This window comes from Dermacentor albipictus, chromosome 2 (genome assembly GCF_038994185.2).
Source record: "Dermacentor albipictus isolate Rhodes 1998 colony chromosome 2, USDA_Dalb.pri_finalv2, whole genome shotgun sequence".
NCBI lineage: Eukaryota > Metazoa > Arthropoda > Arachnida > Ixodida > Ixodidae > Dermacentor > Dermacentor albipictus.
In genome coordinates, this window is record NC_091822.1 from 66,938,982 (window position 1) to 66,958,975 (window position 19,994).

At 44.5% G+C, this 19,994-nt stretch overlaps 1 protein-coding gene across 2 annotated transcripts in view; it reads left to right on the plus strand.

Moving 5' to 3' along the window:
• Positions 1 to 9,280: 9,280 nt before the first annotated feature.
• The window catches only part of LOC135903204 (uncharacterized), a 44,132-nt gene continuing 33,418 nt past the window's right edge, over positions 9,281 to 19,994 (plus strand). For both annotated transcript variants that reach the window (XM_065433612.2, XM_065433611.2), the window contains exons 1-2: positions 9,281 to 9,807; positions 12,408 to 12,545. In XM_065433612.2, the coding sequence (XP_065289684.1) occupies positions 9,519 to 9,807; positions 12,408 to 12,545 (427 nt within the window). In that variant the 5' untranslated portion in view covers positions 9,281 to 9,518. The remainder of the gene's footprint in view (positions 9,808 to 12,407; positions 12,546 to 19,994) is intronic.

A 19,994-nucleotide genomic window follows, 5' to 3' on the forward strand; every position in this document is an offset into this window, starting at 1 on the left:
GAGGTCACTATTGTTTGCTTGAAAAACGAATAACATTGCCTACACTGAGCGGCTTGTCGTATCTAATTGGCTGACAAGAGGCGAGGAGAACGCTCAAGTGGAGAGGGATTCACTGGGGCAGAGCCAGTGCACTGAAAATCGATAACCGGATGAAGAGGATAGTGCCGGCGTCTGCGATTGGTCGGCTTTGCCTTACTCAGCTTGTGGTGGCTGGTCAAAAATCACGGCGGCATGCAACGGAAGCTTAAGAATGACGCTAAAACTGACCCTCAGCAAAGAAGAGTTGGCAGAATGAGGTGGTAAACGTGCCGAAAGGGCTCAAGAACGTTACACGGCCACGCAAGAAGTTTTATTATACGCAAATACACCCATGCTCTCCGGCAGGTGCGAGTAGCCAGCGTCTTAGCGATCGGCGGCAGCCATCTTTTATTCCTTTCGGAACGGGGCAGCCTGCGGCTATACCGAACAAAATTCAGTTTTGTTCGGCATATTAATGCATCTTTATCGTGTACCCGTCAATTTGACGCGGTGAGTTTGTGCGGTTTTGTGACGTCGCGTTACAGGCAGGTGAAGTTGGTGCAGCCCGAAAACTTTTTACCAATAGCCGAGGGCTAATGGCGAAAAGGGGTCGAATCAGAAATAACTGTTTTTCTTTTTTCTGTCAAATCATGCATAATCAGTGTGTACACATCATATCAGATGGGGAGGTATCGCGGTTTTCATGACGTCGCGTTACAGACAGGTGAAGTGGGCGTGGTCGAAAAAAGTTTTTGACCAATCGTGGCGGGCTGATAGCAGAATTGGAATAGAAAAGTTTGGAATAGTTTCACGTTATAGCGCCCCTTGTTCTAATGCGTGTTTGCTTGTTGGGGTCTTGTTCCCTGATTCTTGCTGATGAGCTTGCCATTTTTTTTCCTCCGCATGCATTCCGCTAATGCGTGTTTGCTTGTTGGGGTCTTGTTCCCTGATTCTTGCTGATGAGCTTGCCATTTTTTTTCCTCCGCATGCATTCCGCTAACGTGAGAGTGCAATTACCGCCGCAGAAACGGGAGCCGCGCTGTATTTCAACTGCCGCCCGAAGCCACTGGTGTTTATCTCGGAACCAAGTACAACGCGAAGCTCTGTCGTGGGCAGCACGAAAGGCGCGAGGCAAGCGATGTTTTTGACAAAGCATGGTTGAGAGCGCTGTAATCGCGGCGCATTCGGGCGCACAGAGCGCGCTGTCACGTGCTATTTTTAAAACTCCACGGCTTTCATTTTTCCCGAATAAAAACGGCCACGCTGAGTCTATCTCGTTGGAAGCACATGTGTTGGACAATATCTGCGGAGCTCCACATCTTTCCTTTTGACGCCTGAACATTTCAAGCTACATTTAAGAAGTTAATTAATTTATCTCGGCTAATTACTCCAAAAAATACGAGCGAAAAATGGTACTGTAAGTTTATAGATGAACGCTAACAACATCCACGCGATTTCTGTTCTGAAGAACGCATATGTTTTTTTTTCAATATCTTGGTCGAACGTAGCTGGGACACTTAGCTAGTGTGTGTGTGTGTGTGTGTGTGTGTGTGTGCGTGTGTGTGTGTGTGTGCGTGTGTGTGTGTGCGCGTGCGTGTGTGTGCGTGCGTGCGTGCGTGTTGGGCATGTCTTGCGTTGGAAGCCTTGGACATACCCAAGTACACCGGATAAGCGGACGATGGGCTCGTGGAAGACTGGTTTCGCCTCCTCGAGTGCCACGCATCTGCTGCATCATGGTCAGAACGGGATATGGTCGCGAACTTCAATGACTACGTCACCGGTGAGGCATTCTGGTTGTACCTCATGCACATCTTTGATAACAACGAATCGTGGGAGAAAATCAAAGAAGAGATGATCAGACGATTTCAAGTATACGCTGCGGATCGCTCTATTATCCACCAGCTGGGAACATATCAACTGGGTCGTTGCAGTCGTCCACAGTCTCCGCGCAGTTATCTTCGTCAGAGCGTCAGAGCTTTGGTTGGCTCTGAGGCTCTGAAGATGGCTTACAGAGGGTCGACAACTATCTCTTGTAGTGATCCTCCCAAAAAGATGAAATAAAATCGCACGCCTACTATTATTTGACCAGGCACAATGGACAAAGTAAATCCTCAGTTCTCTGAACGATATCCTAGTCGCTTTCCTTCAAGGCGGAACCTTCCATCAAGTTTCACTTCCGTGCAGCAATCACCAATATGTGCGTCGTCATCTCGTTATCTTGCTCTTGCCATTGCTAATGAATTGGATGTGTTCACTGCGTCTTGTACGTGCCACCCACCTCCTGGTTTCAAGTCACGCGACTCTTCTATGAATCTGATTCCGGAGCACGTGCTTCACATAATCGTTTCGTTCACAAATGAAACCTCAACTTCTATAGAGGCAGACGTATCCCTAGAAGCACGTGGTGCAATCACATTCACTGCGGCGTCGTCTAATAATCGGCCACCTGGAATTTCGGGCTGCATGGATGCAATCAATAGAACAAGTCAAATTAAGCCATCTTATTTTCCACCTGGACACCACAATAAAACTACGAACTTCATTAGTTCACTTCGCGACATGGAGCATTTACTTCGATCAACAGCGGATGAATAGCTGACACATGGCTTTGTGGCTACTTTGCATATTTCGAGCGCTTTCGCGCACACCAGACGCCAACAAACCGCTGACATTGCAGAGGAATCGACCGGATATCACACATTTCCAACTAACAGAAGTGTCTTCTCAGCATGGCGGCACATGGATAGCAACCTTACATGTGGCTTCTGAAAAACCTCACACATGGACCTCACCTGCAGACGAGCCACAGCAGGAAGCATTGTCCGAGCAACTCCAAGAACACGTTCGGCTAATGTAAGGACGAGCCCGACACAGAGAATGGCGATGACGAAAAAGAGCGCTATTAAACGAGAAGGTGCAATACAAAGGAAGACATGTATACACAAATTAACTAAACCGAAGAAGAACTCAGCAATTATGTAATTTTTCTACAAGTACCGTCGCCAAGAACTTTTTCAACGCCACCAATCAAGACCTTGCCTGATACGACAAATGCGACAAGAGCGCAAGCAACGATGAATAGGACAGCCGCAATTTTCTGGTGAACTAAAGCAACACAAACGCCACATCAAAAACTTCGTGCACTCGTTTCAGACAACGCACATGTCCAACCACCAGAAGCGAGCTGACTTCATGTCAACGGTAGCTCTGTAGTCTTCCTTCATTCTTCCTCCCACATGCACTAGCTTCAAGTGAAACCATACTTCCCTCTCCTGCAAGGCACTTCAATCTTACTCAGTTGTATCAAGAGCTCAACAGGTACTTCGATGAGTGTTCACGTGCTTCGGCGCATTTAGATGTCCGGAGTGCGACATCCAGCCTCGGCCACCTGAGCACTGCTGGACGTCACCGGACTGCCAGACTGACATCGCCCATATGCGAAGACATTAAGACGGTATCATACGCCCTTGTACCTACGACTCTCTCGGCAGGAGGGGGAAGCGTGTGATGAACCGCACAATATATCTATAGGACGATACGGTGCAATAGTGGAGAACGAGGTAGACGAAGGCATTGTTCGGGCGACCATGTTTGTCTCCGTCCGCAACCTCCTGCGCTCGCGTCCCATATGTAGTATATGCTTGTATACAAGGTATTTCAGCGAACACTTTCAAAAATTTTTAAAGGTTTCCTGGGGCAGATATCACAGTTCTAGTTTGTGAGCTGGTCTACTCGAAGTGGCGGACACTACTTGCACAAAAAAATTGAAATGCAAAGTCGACTAACTGATAAAAATTCACGAATAAAGTTTTTAGCTTATTACCTTCTGACCCATGTTGCAATTTGCAAATTCTAGCAGTGGACTTCGCAAGGCGGATCCACTTGGAACGTATTCTCAGGACGACACCAGTTTTGAGGCATAAATTTCCGAACTTCGCGCAGAAATGCATTGGCGTTCCAGTTAATTTGTTAACAAAACGTCGTTTCATGCACTGAAGCACAAACGTATAACTGGAACACCAATGCATTCCTGCTCAAAGTCACCTCTGTTGCACAGTGTTGAACTATATCGATATTGGGAACAACAGATCAGGAAGGAAACATTTTATGATAACTCAAGAGGCAGTGCCCTACTCTTTGAAGCTAGGTCAGGATGTCTTAGAACGCGCAGCTATAAAAAGAAATTTAACGAAGAAGACATATGTACTGTGTGTGGTAAATCTGTAGAAACAATAGAACACCTCATATTAAAATGTGATGGTATCCATCCCGATTTCGATGCGGGCATAGTCAGGCTTCCTGAGGCCCTAGGGTTTATACATAACAATAGTCATGTAAATAAACATGCGGTGGAAATTAGCAAAAAGCGATCGGAAGATTAGCGTCCCAAAATCAGAGAGGTGACATAAAGTTAAAAGTGTAGGAAGAGTATTTAAAGAAAATGGCGAATTTGAATAACTTACAACACAGTTAAACTAAAATAAAAAGCTGAGCATGGTGGCAACTGCCATCACTCTGTTTCAAAGGGGACGCTCCTACTTTCCATCCATACATTCGTTTCAGCTTTGTGAGCAACATAACCTTGTTATCGTGAATACAGGACCTAAGTGTGAAAGGCAGATCACGTGGAAGTGGGAAATCGGCAATTGACCATTTATTATTTATTTATTTATTTATTAGTACCTCAAAGGCCCCATTGAAGGGGTATTATATGAGGGGGTGGAATTTCAGCTGTACATTTCTTCTATGGATGATCTGAATGACGATGAGTCGATCTGATCAACGATGGCGTTTGGCAGGTCATTCCAGTCCCTTGCTGTATGGACGAAAAAATGATGACAGATGCGCAGAAGTGCGAGCAGGGGGCGGGTAGGCGGCCTTCCCATGGTTTGTGCGACTTGACATGCGATGGGCGGGGCTGATAATGGAGTTCAAAGATGGATGATAAAAGAATTTATGAAACAGACACAATCTGGAAATTTTTCGGCGGTTAGCTAAAGTTGTGAGATGAGCATTACGTTTTAGTTCAGTTACACTTACATGGTAGGAATAGGCGGAGAAAATGAAACGAGCTGAGCGATTTTGTACGGATTCAAGAGTAATGGAAAGGTTATTTTGATGAGGGTCCCAGATCGCGCATGCATACTCTAATTTGGGGCGGATAAGTGTTAAGTAAGCAAGGGATTTCACTGATGGGGGTGCTAGTCGCTGGGTTCGTCGAAAGTAACCAAGGACGCGATTTGCCTCGTTAGTAATCTGTGAAATATGAAAAGACCAATTTAGATCAGATGTCAAATGGATGCCTAAATACTTATAAGTTGATACTGAAGCGATTTCTTCATTCCCAATTAGGTATTTTGAAGATGGTTGTGAGTGACGTCGGTGGAATGATAGCAGAGATGTTTTTTTTCACATTTAAGGACATTAGCCATGAATTGCACCAGGTTAGTACGTGCTGAATGTCAGACTGAAGAAACAAAATGTCATCGGTGTTAGTAATAGGCCGGTAGATAACGCAGTCATCAGCGAATATGCGGATGGTAGAACATATGTTAGCAGGCAAATCATTAATATATATGAGAAAGAGAAGGGGGCCCAAGACGGTGCCCTGAGGTACCTCAGATATAACAGAGGAATAAGAAGATGAACATTTATTAGCAAAGACAAACTGCTGCCGATTAGTGAGAAAGCTGCATATCCAATTAAAAACATGTTCGTTAAGATTGAGACGAGAAAGTTTTAGGAATAGTCGGAGGAATAGTCACCATTGATTACTGTCTGACGACAGAAGGAATTCATCATAAGTTGAGAGAAATGGTCATTGACGAGGAAGGGTATAGCAGCACTGGGGGTGACCATAAACGCATCATCTTGAAAATGGGATATGTAGTTGGGAAAGAGAGCAAGGAGTGCAAAATGGCCAGTCCGAATTGAACGATGAACAAATAACGAATATAGTCACTAGAGTCGAGGAAGAACTTGGCAAATGGCCAAGTAAAGAGTGGGAATATAGTGAGCTTCTAAGTGTAATAACGACAGAAATACGGAAAGAGAAACATGTTCGTTGGAACGGGAAAAAGAAACTGAAAATCTGGTGGAACAGGGAGATACGAGAAGCGATCGCTGAACGACAGAAAGCATCTCGAGAGCACAGGCAGGCAAAGAAGGCTCAGTTACCGCAGGATGAAGTAACCAGTAAATGCGAAATATACCGGGAGAAAAAGTCGTTGGTTCAAATACTGGTGCAAGCAAAATTAACAGGTGAAAGTGAACGTTGGTTGTGAGAAATACGTGAGAAAAAGAAAGCCGCACCTAGAATATTTTGGAACCACATAAGATTACTAGGCAGGAAGTCAACAACAATACAAAAATATATCCTATAGACGAAGATGGAAACAAACTGGAAGAGGAAGCGGTATTAAATTACATCCGAAAAATAACAGCCGAATCTTTCCAAGGCAATGACGAAGTTGTATTTGAAGGAAAAAAGAACATGAAAGATAACCAGATGGAAAAGGAGCTGGTGCTGACAAATTTAAACCGAAAGAAAGCCGAGGAGAAAATTCCTAAGCGCATAGCCACAGGGCTAGAACGAGGTTCCCGTTATGCTGAATAATGAACTAGGACCAAAAAGTATGAAACTGGTGAAAGCAGTCGGAAAAAAATTTAAAAGCACGACTAATACCAGACAGTTGGCGACAGTGTAGAATGAATTTAATTTATAAAGGTAAGGGAGAGAAAGATAGAATTCACTCGTTTAGATCGTTGACCATTACATCGGTAATATACAGGCTAGCAATGCAGGCAATCAAATTTAAGCTGTAAGCATGGGCAGATAATAATGGCATTTTGGCAGAACCTCAGAATGGCTTCAGAATAGGTGGGCGTTTGGATGATAGCCTATTTGTTTTTACTCAGTGTATTGAAATATCAAGTGTAGAAAGCAGGCCGTTATACGTCGCCTTTTTAGACATTACAGTAGCGTTTCACAACGTAGACCGCAACATTTTGTGGGGTATCCTGGAAGGGGAAGGCTTAGGTGACGATTTTCTACAGCGTTTGAGAGAGATTTACCTAGAAAACACCGTTTGCATTGAATGGGAAGGGATGAGGAGCGAGGAGAAAGTTCATATTAACAAGGGACTGAGGCAGGGGTGCCCTTTATCCCCACTGCTGTTTATGATGTAGATGGTGAGGATGGAGAGGGCGCTCGAAGGAACTAATATCAGGTTTAATCTCTCATATAAACAGGCGGGTACAGTAGTAGAGCAGCAGCTTCCAGGTTTATTTTATGAGGACGACATTGTGTTGCTAGCTAACAAGCAAAGTGATTCGCAACGTCTGGCTAATATCCGTGGACAAGAAGGCGAGAATTTAGGTTTGAAATTTAGTGTTAGAAAATCAGGTGTTATGGTATTCAATGAAAACGGTGAATAGACAGTGACAATACAGGGCCAGGAAATACCTTGAGGAAAAGAAATATAGATACCTTAGTATATGGATAAAGGAAGGCAATAGATATATGTATACACAGGAAAAAAAAACAATAACAGTAAAGGGGAAGAGAAATGCAGCCATAATGGAGCACAGAGCGCTATGGGGATAGAATTGGTACGAGGTGCTTCGGGGTATGTAAAAAGGTGTAATGGTTCCAGGACTTACTTTTGGAATTGCGGCTGTTTGCTTGAAATCAGGGGTGCAATCAGGACTCCATGGGAACCAAAGGTCACTGGGACGCCTGGCATTGGGCGCTCAGGGACTACAAATGAAGATGTGCAGGGTGATTTGGGCTGGACTGGTTTTGAAGTGAGGAAAGCCTACAGTAAAATTGATAATGAAGAACGACTGAGGCATATGGAAGAAAGTAAATGGGCTGGGAGGGTGTTGAGGTATCTGTACAGGAAAAAAAAATTATTCACAGCGGAGGAAAAGAAGTAGGAAGCTTACCAGCAAATATGGAGCCTGTAGGATGAGCAACACAGCAACAACGAACGTCAAGCGAAAAGTCAGAGAGGCTGAAATATTCTCATGGGTGGCGGCTGTGGAAAAGAAACCTGCCAGGAGTAAATACCTAAGAGGAAAAAACGAAATCAGGAAAGAAACCATTTATGATAACTCAAAGGGAAGCTCATTACTTTTCGAAGCGAGATCGGGATGCCGTAGAACACGCACCTATAACGCGAGATATAAGAAGGAAGAAGGAACATGTGCTTGCTGCGGTAAAGCAAGTGAAACGATGGAGCATGCTTTATTAGAATGTGAAGACGTCTGCCCAGCGGTCGATTTAGGCACCACTGGCCTCCTTTAAGCCCTTGGGTACCTTGCGTTCAGCGAGAGCAGGGGAAAAGTAAACATGCCCGTAATATAGATTAGTAAGAGGTGATTGGAAGATTGGTGGAAGAAAAGTAGGGAAACGACAAAACAAAGAATGGATACGTACAAAAGCAAAGTTCACAATAGGGGGTCAGAAAATTTTTTGGGTGAGTTCATCGTGTTTTTTTTTTCTTTTTCTTTTTTAAACTAGGTAGGACATTAAGCAGTATAATAGTAAGGGCTTGGTGGCGCAACCCACCACCCCGTTCCAAAGGGGACGCTCATAACATCCATCCATCCATCCATCCATCCATCCGTTTTTGTACGCCTCCGTTGTTTGTCGTTTGCCTACTTTCCTTCCACCAATCTTCCATCAATTTCTCTAGCGTGACCTAGCAAGAAGCCAACGGCGCACCAGAAGAAGGAAATAAAAGAAAACCTAAGTATATGAATGCTGGCAAAATAACGCTGGCTGCGGACAAGCCATATTGTTGCCGTCGTGGGGAAGTCGCCGGCCCATGTGTCGGCCGCGGCCGGCCGAACACGGCCACAATGATATAACCAGCGGGCACCCCGGTCTCGCCGGCCGACCGATTGCCGGTGGTAGGCGAACGGGCTCGCCACTTGCAAAAACCAAGCCCGGACCGACCCAGACGACCTTGATCGGGCCGCCTACTTTTTAATTGGCTATGTGCGTCGGCCCGATCTTCGGCCGAGGTCATTTTATCGCTTGGGATATCACGAAATGAAAACACATGTAGAGCTGTGCTCGAATTTCGCTTTAGGAAGTATCGTAATCGGTGATTTCCTTGCCTGGCGTGCCTCTCCGAGTTTGATTTTGGCGCGTTTAGCTGATTGGTTGCTCACTTTGCTGCTAAGGTGGTACGCTTAGGTACGCTGACTGCGTTGAGTATGACTTTCCAGAGGTCCCCGCGAGAAAGACGATAACCAAACCCACTAGTTATGCCTACAAAAGATGTCATCAAAAACACTACCGTAACTCGGCCTTTCTTTTTCTAATCTGGTTTTTCTCGGTACACACAAGGCAAGCTTATTGGCGGTATTTTGTAGGCGCTATCTGCCAACACTGATAGCTAGCATTCTCCGGAACGAACCGGGGCGTTCTCGCGCATCGTACTTTAGGCTCGCATTTCCAAAGTTTGTTCTTTATTGTACGGCATTTCAGCATGAGCACCAGCACTAGTAAAAGCGCGCGCTTCTCTTCGCGTTCTCGAATGAAGAAAACTGAGGTGTTTGCATGTCAGTACTGCGACCAGCGGTGCGCGTCGAAGCGCAATGTGCAGAGGCACATACAAAATGTGCACAAGATACCCATTTCGCAGCAGAAGTTGCCGAAGTATGAGTGCGACGAGTGTCAAGGTGTGTTCTACACTATACGCGAACTCAGGTCGCACCATGTTAGCGAGCATCATTTCCAGCCGACGTACGAGAAGCATCACTTTCCGACAATGGCAGGTAAGGTGCTTATTTATTCGCTTAAACATTGACGTGCGAATACAGCCGCAAGGTGGCCCAGGCTTATGCCCGATTCGGATCGAAATTCTGAACCGCGATTGACTCCTTTGCGCAAGTTGCAGGAGGGAGCCAATTGCGGTCGAGAATTTCCATCTGGATCGGGCTCATTCGCAACCGAAGGTAACCTCGCCACACTTGTAAAAAGGTGGACAGGCAGGGTTCTGCTATTGTGCCTAGGCTATATTGGAGACTGCGTATACTCTAAGGTATAGAAGCAAAGGAATATGGCAAACGCCACTTTTGAAAGCTGAAACTTTGTGACGTATAAATTTTGCCTATACATAACTGTAACTAACCACCCTCAAAAGTTGCCCGCCAGTATACTTGTGGAATTTCTGTCAAATAGGCATCGTTTGCTTACTGGCTTTTTTTGCAAATACAACCTGCACCCCCCAGTGTTCCTAATTAAAAGGAAATTAGCGGGCTTGTCAATCGGAGATTTAATTAGGTTATTAAGATATGCGTCCGCAACCGTAAATAACAGGTTGGCAAAAATGTTCCTGCATGTCCAACCCACTCAATTTCATATTTACTGAAAGCCTTCTTTCAAACACCCACTGGATACTGCATTCTACAAAGTTGTGCCAGCAGTACAGGAGTCACGAAAAAAGGGGGGAAAAGAAAGAAATGTGGGGTAACACGCCAACTGGTATTCGGATGCCCTACTTGAGCTCTGTTTTTCAACTGTCACTGTGGACCTGTCACTGTTAAGTTGGGTACTTAGAATGGGATGAATTCATCCATTCACTTTATTTGTGCTGTGTGTGTATAATACTCACTTGCACAAATTGCATGACTTGACTATAACGAGACATTTGTAAATCCATTTATCGACTAATAAAGGTGTGGCAGCTGCCAGTAAACTTGAATAACATGAACTCTTGCAGAACATGAAAACTTGAAACTCCCTCGCGCAAAGATCGCATCAGTCAACAAAGCGTAGGGGGCCATATATTAGATTAAGCAATCTTAACAGATTGAACGACAGTTAGGTTTGCATGAGTAACTTTTTAGCTTGGTTGAGGGCAATAATAATAATAATATAGAAACTTCATTGCTACCTCAAAATATTCTTGTTGGCTATCCCTTAACCACATAGTCACAGAGCCTCTATTTCATAATGAACCCCCCAATAAATAAGACAGAAAGTCTAGAGTTCTTATATATACTGTCTTTACAACAGCACAGTCTGTGTGTGAAAGTTTCAAATTATACTCATAGAATGTGTAGTTAGAAAATGTATAACAAGCAGCTTGACTGTCAGCACTTCAAAAAAGTTTTTTTTGACTGTCACTGGGTTCTTAGCACACTACTTTCGCATGATAACATTTTATAGTTAACTGCATTTTATTGTGCAGGTGCACGTGCCAGGTTACTAACGTCCTTAAGTTTTTTATGGCACACCAGAGTGTCTTCTTTTAAAATTTTGTACTGTGCTTTGTGCTAGAATTTCGCCCTGACAGGAATGAATGCTTGATCGTCATAAACAAAATTGAAAATTTCACCCTTTAAGTTAATTGCAGCTACCATGTTCCACCGCATGATGAATTCAAAGGGGCCGTGAAACACTTTTCTAACTAATCATAGAATGGCCTCGCTACTAAAGTGTGTCGTCCCACAGATCTCGTGCCACAAAATTTTTCGGATCGTTCAGTGGTAAGTGGAGTTGTCGCACTGGTACCCAACTTTCTCTCTCTTCGCACTGGAGGCCACACAGCAGAGCAGCCAAGAGGGCAAACTCTGGCAAAAGGTTGAGTGTCGCAGCGGCGAAATGGCTCGATGCGGCATCCCGCGGCGGCCACAGTAGACTGCTACTCAGCACGCTGGTGCCATCTCAAAGGCCATGTACAGCAGACGCAACTATGTGCAGTGCAAAGAGGAAATTATTTTTTTGTCATTTTGAGATTGCAGATATATATGTTTTTCATTTATTTAGCTTGAATGAGCAATTATGTATTACTAAGATTGTTCTTGCGAACACGAAAATAGCCAATAGCATTGGTCGACCACCAACTGCTTTCGATGACGACATGTGGATTGTGGATGCGAGAGCAAGCATCTGTTATTAGACACGACATTGTGAATTACTTGCTGTATGCAGTACAGTAATATCTGGCTCACATGCTTGTAGGAGCATCGTTAACAGATCTGCAACATTTTTTTACTCTTTTCAAAAAGTGTTTCAGGGCCTCTTTAACTTCATAGCTCTACATACTTTAAACCATACTTCAAAGATGCATTGGCGAAGATAATTTAACTGATTCTATTTCTTTATCACTCACCACGCCACCTGGGTGGTAACAGTTAACGTGAAGAAGCTCGAGGGGTGTGAAAATAATAGAACATGAATACAACTTGTTCGGTGCCTTAATGTACAATACGCAGGCAGAATTGCTAAGGGCATTTCAACTGTTTCTTTTTTGTAAATTGTTCCAAAAGATATTCCGCAGAACAGATTTGGACTACCATTATACTAATTTCATTTCTGCGACACTGCACACACATTACATTTATTTTGTTTATTTTATGATCATGTTCAGACTTCAAGTCCTGGAAGGAAAAGGTGGAGAGGGACACTCGCAGTCGCTTCGCTCATACAACAGGTGCAAAGAAGAATTCCATTGGAACGAAGATTTCATACTTCACCTGCCACCGATCTGGAAGTTATGCTTCACAAGGTACGGCACACTTCCCATACCGCAACCGAGTTGCATCTCTGGCTCTGATGAGATTTGGAAAGCTCGCAGCTAAGATATATGTGCAGTATTGTGTGTACAATTCTTCCCACAGGCTTTTCTAGCCCTTTAAGGGCAATGGCTGTCTGCAGCTAGGATACTAGAATAAAATTTTTTTTTCTCTTCAGTGTTTCAATATTGAGTACTAAGTTTCTGGCAACATCCTTGGCTAGTATGAATCACAGGCAGCAAACGTCATTGGTTGGTGCATATCATATCGAACGCAGATAAGTACGGGGACAGTGGAAGAGAACACATAAACAATACGGGCAGTAACTTTCAACTGATTTATTCATGGCAGCCTGTGGGCATATATAGACAAATAGAACATGCGCAGAACGCAGCAAACAAGATCACTCATCAGCCTAGCAGGGCAACCAATTATTAAAAAAAATCTATTTCCGATTGAAACAACCTAATGGAAGTGTCACACAGTTTTGGCCTTTCTTTTTTATGTGATAAGCCTCCATCAGTTCGTGTGCAGTCTAATCCTGGCTTCTCCCCAGAATCTTTATCTCCTTAAAAAGAGGTGCACAGCGACAGGCATTGCAGAGCGCAGGCAAGTGCGCCAATTCATCTTTTGTTAACTTTTGCTCGTGTTCCCTGGCTATATGCCAGGGAACGTATATGTGACATGCAGCAAACACCAACTAGGCCAAACTGAAGTTCTTCTGAATCATTGGTTGGTGTTGAGCAAGAATTCAGGATGAGGTAGAAGTCTGGCATGCAGGTAGCATTCTTTTGAAAGCACAAACAGAAGAGACAGGCCAGTGCAAGATCTCTGGCCTAGGGGGTGCCACACTTGCGATTTAAGGCAAATTAAATGTACTCCTGTGGCTCACATATGACAGCAGCTGTCTGCACTATTTCCAAATAAAGCCGTTGATGGCTTGTTGTGAAATGCACTTGCAGTTTTTGGCCTGGTGTTTCCTTTGATCACTGAAAAAATTTGTTTTCTTTGATTATGCTTATTCTCAATGTCTTTTGCACATTTAGATTTTAGATAGAAAATAAACATTTTTTAGGGGGTATTTACATGTCTCGTCCATGAAGGTTCAACAGCACCTCCTCATGAGCCTCAACATGGGCACTTGTCTCAACATACTCATCCAAGTTGGGGATGATGTGTAACTAAGCCTAAAGTGAGGCTTAAACATACTGCAAGGACGTCTCGGCCAAGATAATGTAACTGATTCTATTTCTTTATCATTCACCAGACCACCTGAACGGTAACGGTGAATGAAGAAGTTTGAGTGGTGTGAAAATGATAGAACATGAATACAACTGTTTACGTTTATCTGGCCTTGGTCCATAGCCCATAGGTCATTGTTAACTGTATTTATATCCAAGTCTAAGTGCTCATTGTTCTAGTTCTAGGTTGTATGCAACTGTGGGCAGTGGCTTGGTATTGCCAAATGCAAAGTGGCATGTCCACCAATAGAAGTGCTTGCTGTGTGTTCATTCATTAATTTTACAAATGCATGTGGCGAGATGAGCAAGGTAGAACTAGTGTTTGAAGTGAGCCACTAGTAATGCTGGACGTTTGTCTTAAAGAGCTCCCAGTGATCAAACACAAGGTATAAGCTGTCAAGGTAATTCGATGGTGGTGGTGAAACTTTACTTTCGAAAAGGGTACTGAAGGACACCTGACTGTTCATCAAGGTGGGCATGACTTGTGACCAATTTTAAAGGTACCTGCCAACTGTCCTGAATTTTCCGAAATGTTTATGAATTTGGGCTCATACTATGATGTTATGAATGTTGCATTAAGTTTTATGAAAAATAAATTGTTTGTGAAGATCTTTTGAAACTCTTGAAAGATTGGGCAGTCCAAGATTTGCTCACAATAATGAAATTGTGATATTACATGCGCTGCCCTCTTGTGGCAGAACATGGTGCCATATATACGGTAGAGCACTTGCTTTGTGAAAGTTTATTTGGAAAACATCCTTAGGCAGGCGAAATAACAACAGTAATGTCGCTGAAAAGTCACTGTGTTCTAAACTCGATCTGTTGGTTGTGATCATCTGTTCTTCTAAAGGATCATCAACCTGAAAAATGTTGTGTTCTGCATTAATTGCATTTTTAGCTAGCTGTTGATTCCATAATTACAGTGCGAAGCCTAAATTTCTCGAGAGTACCGCAACTAACCTTAACTTCTTAACTACAGCACCTGCTAATTGACCTATTCAAAATGCGCATCAAGCGCACAGTGGCTTTAGACAAGAAAGAGGAGACAGCACGTCACCAAAAGCGAAGGTGCTGGTCATGCAATATCACAAGCAACTTAAGAGCCTGCCGGAAAGCCCGATGTGGTGTTTAAAAGGCCATACAATGACTGTGTTGCCAAAAGCTGCTAAATCGGTCCCTTCACTTTTGCGCTTTGCTTAAAACTACAGGGGGTACTTCTTGTCCTGTCAACTGCTGAAGGAACCACGGCACAGCCATAGTGTATGCATACATGCCAATGTTATCTGGTCCCATGAGACCAACCACCACAAGTTTTGATGACATGATGAGTCTTTTTTCTGTTGTAGCTCTTGGCATGCATTTTGAAACGGTCGCATTGAAAGATAACATAATCATTTGCTGCACTCTATAGCAATAGAGGCTCCATAGTGTAATTCCTGTGCTGACAGCTATCCAACAGAGCAATAAAAACAATGAAGCCTAATAACATGAAAACATTGTATAATTGGGTGTTCATATTCACAGGTGGGAACAGTGCTAAGGACATGGACAAAGCTAAGGCATATGTCAAACGTTGCGCTTCCTGAGCAGTTTGAGCCAAAAATGTGTGGTCGCGTTATCAGACGTCATTTTCTTGTTCGGAAGGCTCAGTCAGTACAATGTGTCTTCATATATGTGCCTTACCTTCGTCCATATCTTTAGCACTGTTGCCAGCCATATTGGAAAACTATTGTTTCCCCCTTGACTCCTTTAGTTTGACTCTATAAAACCTCTTTAAACAATCCACTTCACGTGTCCGAAGCCACAAAGGTAATGCTACATATTGCCACAAGTGTGTTTGCTTATGTTTTCTTTCTGCTTACTGTCACCGGTATTGTGGTTCCTCTGTTGGAGATCTGCTACCACCAGCAATCCATGATAGTCCCTCACAAGCATTCCCAAGTGCTGCCTTAACATCACAACTGGCCACCTGGATAGTTGGCCGTACATGTGTGTGTGTGTGTATGAGTGTGGGCTTGATGCAGATCTTGACCACATCACTTAAATGATGGTTTTAAAGCAAGATAGTACCTTTTCTTAGCAACTGCTTCTGCTTATTGCAAAGTATGCAAATGCATATGCAGGCGTCTGAGGGTGTGGGAGGGGAAGGGTGGAGGGGGAGGTCAGTTGGTTGGGTATGAAAAGTAGTGCACACAGGAAATGATGTATGCACTGGCTGTGGTAATGACCACAATGTGAATGCAACACAAAGCGCTAAGGTGCGGGAAGACAGGTCTTAGGTCTGCGAGGCCTTCTAAATAATAATGAAAAAAAGATATGGGGACGGTTGTGCAAGTCAAACCTCGGGTGATCTTACTTGAAAAGCAGAATGCTCTTTTTAATCTGTGTGTCCTTTTAATTTGCTATCTTCTGGGCTATGAAATTTTTCTGAGATGTCTTTCAGGGATGGGACTCCTGTGCCAATTGCGCCGTTCTGATACAAATGCAAATTCCTGCACCAAATGCAGAAACTTGCCTGAAATCATGCCATGCTGCGCCTGAACGGCTTCGGCATGTGTGCTCCAGCAGTGCCTGTGAACAGCGAGCGAATTCGTTGCCCGAAAAAGAGTGCACCAGTCACATTCCGCACACCGCGCAAAGGTGCCTGTCGTACAGTTGCTTGTAATTTTCGTGCTTATAACGCTGGACATTACAACACTGGACACACGCGCTGGCAAGTGGCCGGCGCGCGTGCGTCTGCTCCCGGCTGTTGTCGCTGCTGTTGGGACAGCCAGGGCAGTGGCTGTGTTTAGAGCGTACTAGAATAAAGTGGAGTGGGCTGAGCGGCGCGGCACTCACTAGCTGAGGCGAAGAACAATGAAAAGTAGAGTGAGGGTGCCGCGAGTAAACTAGATGTTAGGGAGGCGCACACTGCAGCAGGGTCAGCGGGCCGGTATCTCTGTCCCACAGGCCGATATAATGTAAAACTGTTGCAATCTGTTTTTGTGCTCCTGTGGACGAGGCCTGAGCCATTTTGACCTATCGCAAAGGGCTAATGGTGCATTTGGAATAAAAAATTGAGCCATTCCGCTCTGTGAAGGTGGATGACAAGCAAAGCTGTAGCTTATCACACAAGGTTAGGCAAGGGTATGCACATTTATTTTCATCATTCGGTAATGGTAGTGACGATAGCTTTGGTTCGACTACCACCTTAGACAGATTCTTGGCCAAAGTTAAATCTGCACACCACCGTTGTTGAGTAGTTGAGTGACTTGTATTGGTGTGGCACTTAAAATGAACTCTTGTAGCAGAAACTGAGGGAATCATTTCTTGTCTAATTTTGAAATGTCCACATAGAAGTCTCCAACGATGATCACAGGGGTGGTGTCAACACAGCTAACGTACGCAAAGTGCGTGGTTCTTGAACTTCTCGATACCACTCTTGGGTGTGTCTGGAGATGTATACGCAGTGGCTATCACAATTCCGTCTTTCGATTGTACGGTACAGACATCCCCACAGTCGGTGGCATTGTCCCCGTGTGAGTCGAGTGTCTGGTTGTATGTACATTTCGTCCTTTGCATATATGGCAGCGCTACTGCTCGTGAGTTCATGTGCTGTTTCCATATGATTCCAGTATACCATCAGCTTAACACAATGCATCTTGATTTATATATTTCATTTGTTATTATTATTTACTATTAGACCGCAGCTCCTAGGTGCCTGTTCCTGCATTGAACATCGGCATGCCGCAGTGTCGTACCTCGTGACCGAGTGAATGAGCGCAGTGAAAGATGGAAGTGAACGTGCAGGGGGAGTGGAGAGGAAATGGCTTGCGCATGTGCTGAATTGCTGGCGCCCATGGCATCTGCGGCTGTGTGGGTGATCTCATCGCTTCCGATGGGGGCCAAGGCGGTGTGAATTGGGGAGGGCTGCACTTGTCCACAGCGTTAGCTGATAAGGTCAGTCCGCGGTACAAGCAGGTGTGACAGCGATCACTGCTCCTTCAGGGGCCAATGGTGCGCAGCTATGAGTAAGGCTCCATGTGATGATCCCTTGGGTGTTGTCGCCACTGACACTGGTGGCACAATTTTGCCATGACAAAGGGCCGCTCTTGTTGTTGGTGGAACGAAAGCATGAGAAGAGTAGTGCCCCGCAAGACACGCTGTGCGGCGACGATAGCTACGATATGGCGCCAGAGTAACGCACATCGTCTGCATGGAAACAAAGTGCTGCATGAGCGGAGGTCTGTCTGCTGCAGCTGCTGTGGATTGTGCTGATGAGCTGCCTTTTGCAATCTTCCGATTAGCGAGGCAGTCGCACCACACTTCACTATGTTCGCTATCTTGCACACGGTACAAATCTTCCGCGCCAGCTATGCTACTCACAGCTTTGTGTTCCTAATATAACCAATGTGCTTTGTGTTCCTAATATAACCAATGTATCTGTATAATCATACTACAAAATATTCACACGCACAATGAAAACACATATAGAGCTGCACTCAAATTTTGCATTAACAAGTATAGTAATCGTCAGTGAATGTTTATTATTATGATTGAGGACCTCAACAGAGAAAGTGTAAGAGTGGGGTTGAAGATTAATATGCAGAAGGCAAAGATAATGATCAATAGCTTGGCAAGGGGACAAGAATTCAGGATTGCCTGTCAGTGTCTAGAGTCTGTGAAGGAGTACGTTTACCTAGGTCAATTACTCACAGGGGACACAGATCAGGAGAAGGAAGTTTACAGAAGAATAAAAATGGGTTGGAGTGCATGCGGCAAACATTTTCAGATCCTTACTGGAATCTTACCATTATCATTAAAAAGAAAAGTGTACAATTAGTGCATTCTACCAGTGCTAAGATATGGGGTAGAAACTTGGAGACTGACAAAGAAGCTCGAGAACAAGTTCAGGACCGCGCAAAGAGCAATGGCTCGAAGAATTTTAGGTGTAGCGTTAAGAGACGGGAAGAGAGCGGTGTGGACCAGAGAGAAAATGGGTATAGCTGATATTCTAATCCACATTAAGAGAAAGATATGGAGCTGTGCAGGTCATGTAATGCGTGGGTTAGATAACTGGTGGACCTTTAGAGTTACAGAGTGGATGCCAAGAGAAGTGAAGCACAGTCGAGGATGGCAGAAGACCAGGTGGGGCGATGAAATGAGGAAATTTGCAGGTGCTAGTTAGAATCGGGGCACAGGACAGGCGTAATTGGAGATCACAGGGAGAGGCCTTTGTCTTGCGGTGGAGATAAAATAGGCTAATGATGATGATGATGATTAGGGACGGAATGTTTGAAACGTGCTTCACCTCGGCCATCGGTCAGCCCAATATTGCACTATCTGTGAGATTGGCTCATGCTCACGTTTTTATTGTTCATGCACCAACACGAAAAATACATATAACTCTAGCCATATACGGCTTCGCTGTAAAACAGATTGGAACAGTTTTATGTTGTACCAGCCCAGGGTCAATTGTGGCTCTCTGGGTCTGTGTCGATTGGACCCCATAATTGGAGAAAATTTTTCGCTACCATCATGAACGACGGCACGAAATATATAGTGTGATTGCAGTGCCACCAATATTTTCGGCTTTGTTGGAAAGCGGGTGCCGTGCTGCTGCTCAACCCAATCTTCAATATTCTTGTACGCCATAGCTACTGAACACACTTCTACCACCACGCATTCTGATTGGCTTGTGGCAAAGCGAAACTACTTCTATTATGCTGAAATGGCTTTCAATAACCCACAGTATTTCATAACTCTGGTTTCTTCGTACTGTGTGTTCGTGAAGTGCATTTCCAGGCACTTCATCTACACTGTCGAGACATTAAATAAAAGTGTATTTATAAAAAAATGTCTGTGGCTACTTTACGCAATTTTGTACTCACTATTGTGGCATGCATATTGTTATGTCGGCGTGGTCACCAAGAACGCCACGCTGGGCATGTTGGGCACGCCGGGACGTCGGCCTAAAGAGAGTTGCAGACGTAGACGGGGGACCCCACGTCTGCAAGAAAGGCGGCGGTGAAATTCCACAAAGTATGGTTGTAGGTCGAACTGGGCTGTCGCTTGGCTAGGAGGGCTCTGGAGCGCAAGTAAGACTGCAATGTCCTAGGCCTCAGTAGTTGGAGCGGTCTGTGCCTTGGCAGCGTCTAAGTTCACGTCAGCATTGATGAAATGCGCTGTAGCGCTCAGTGTCCGTGGCCGAAGCAGTAGTAG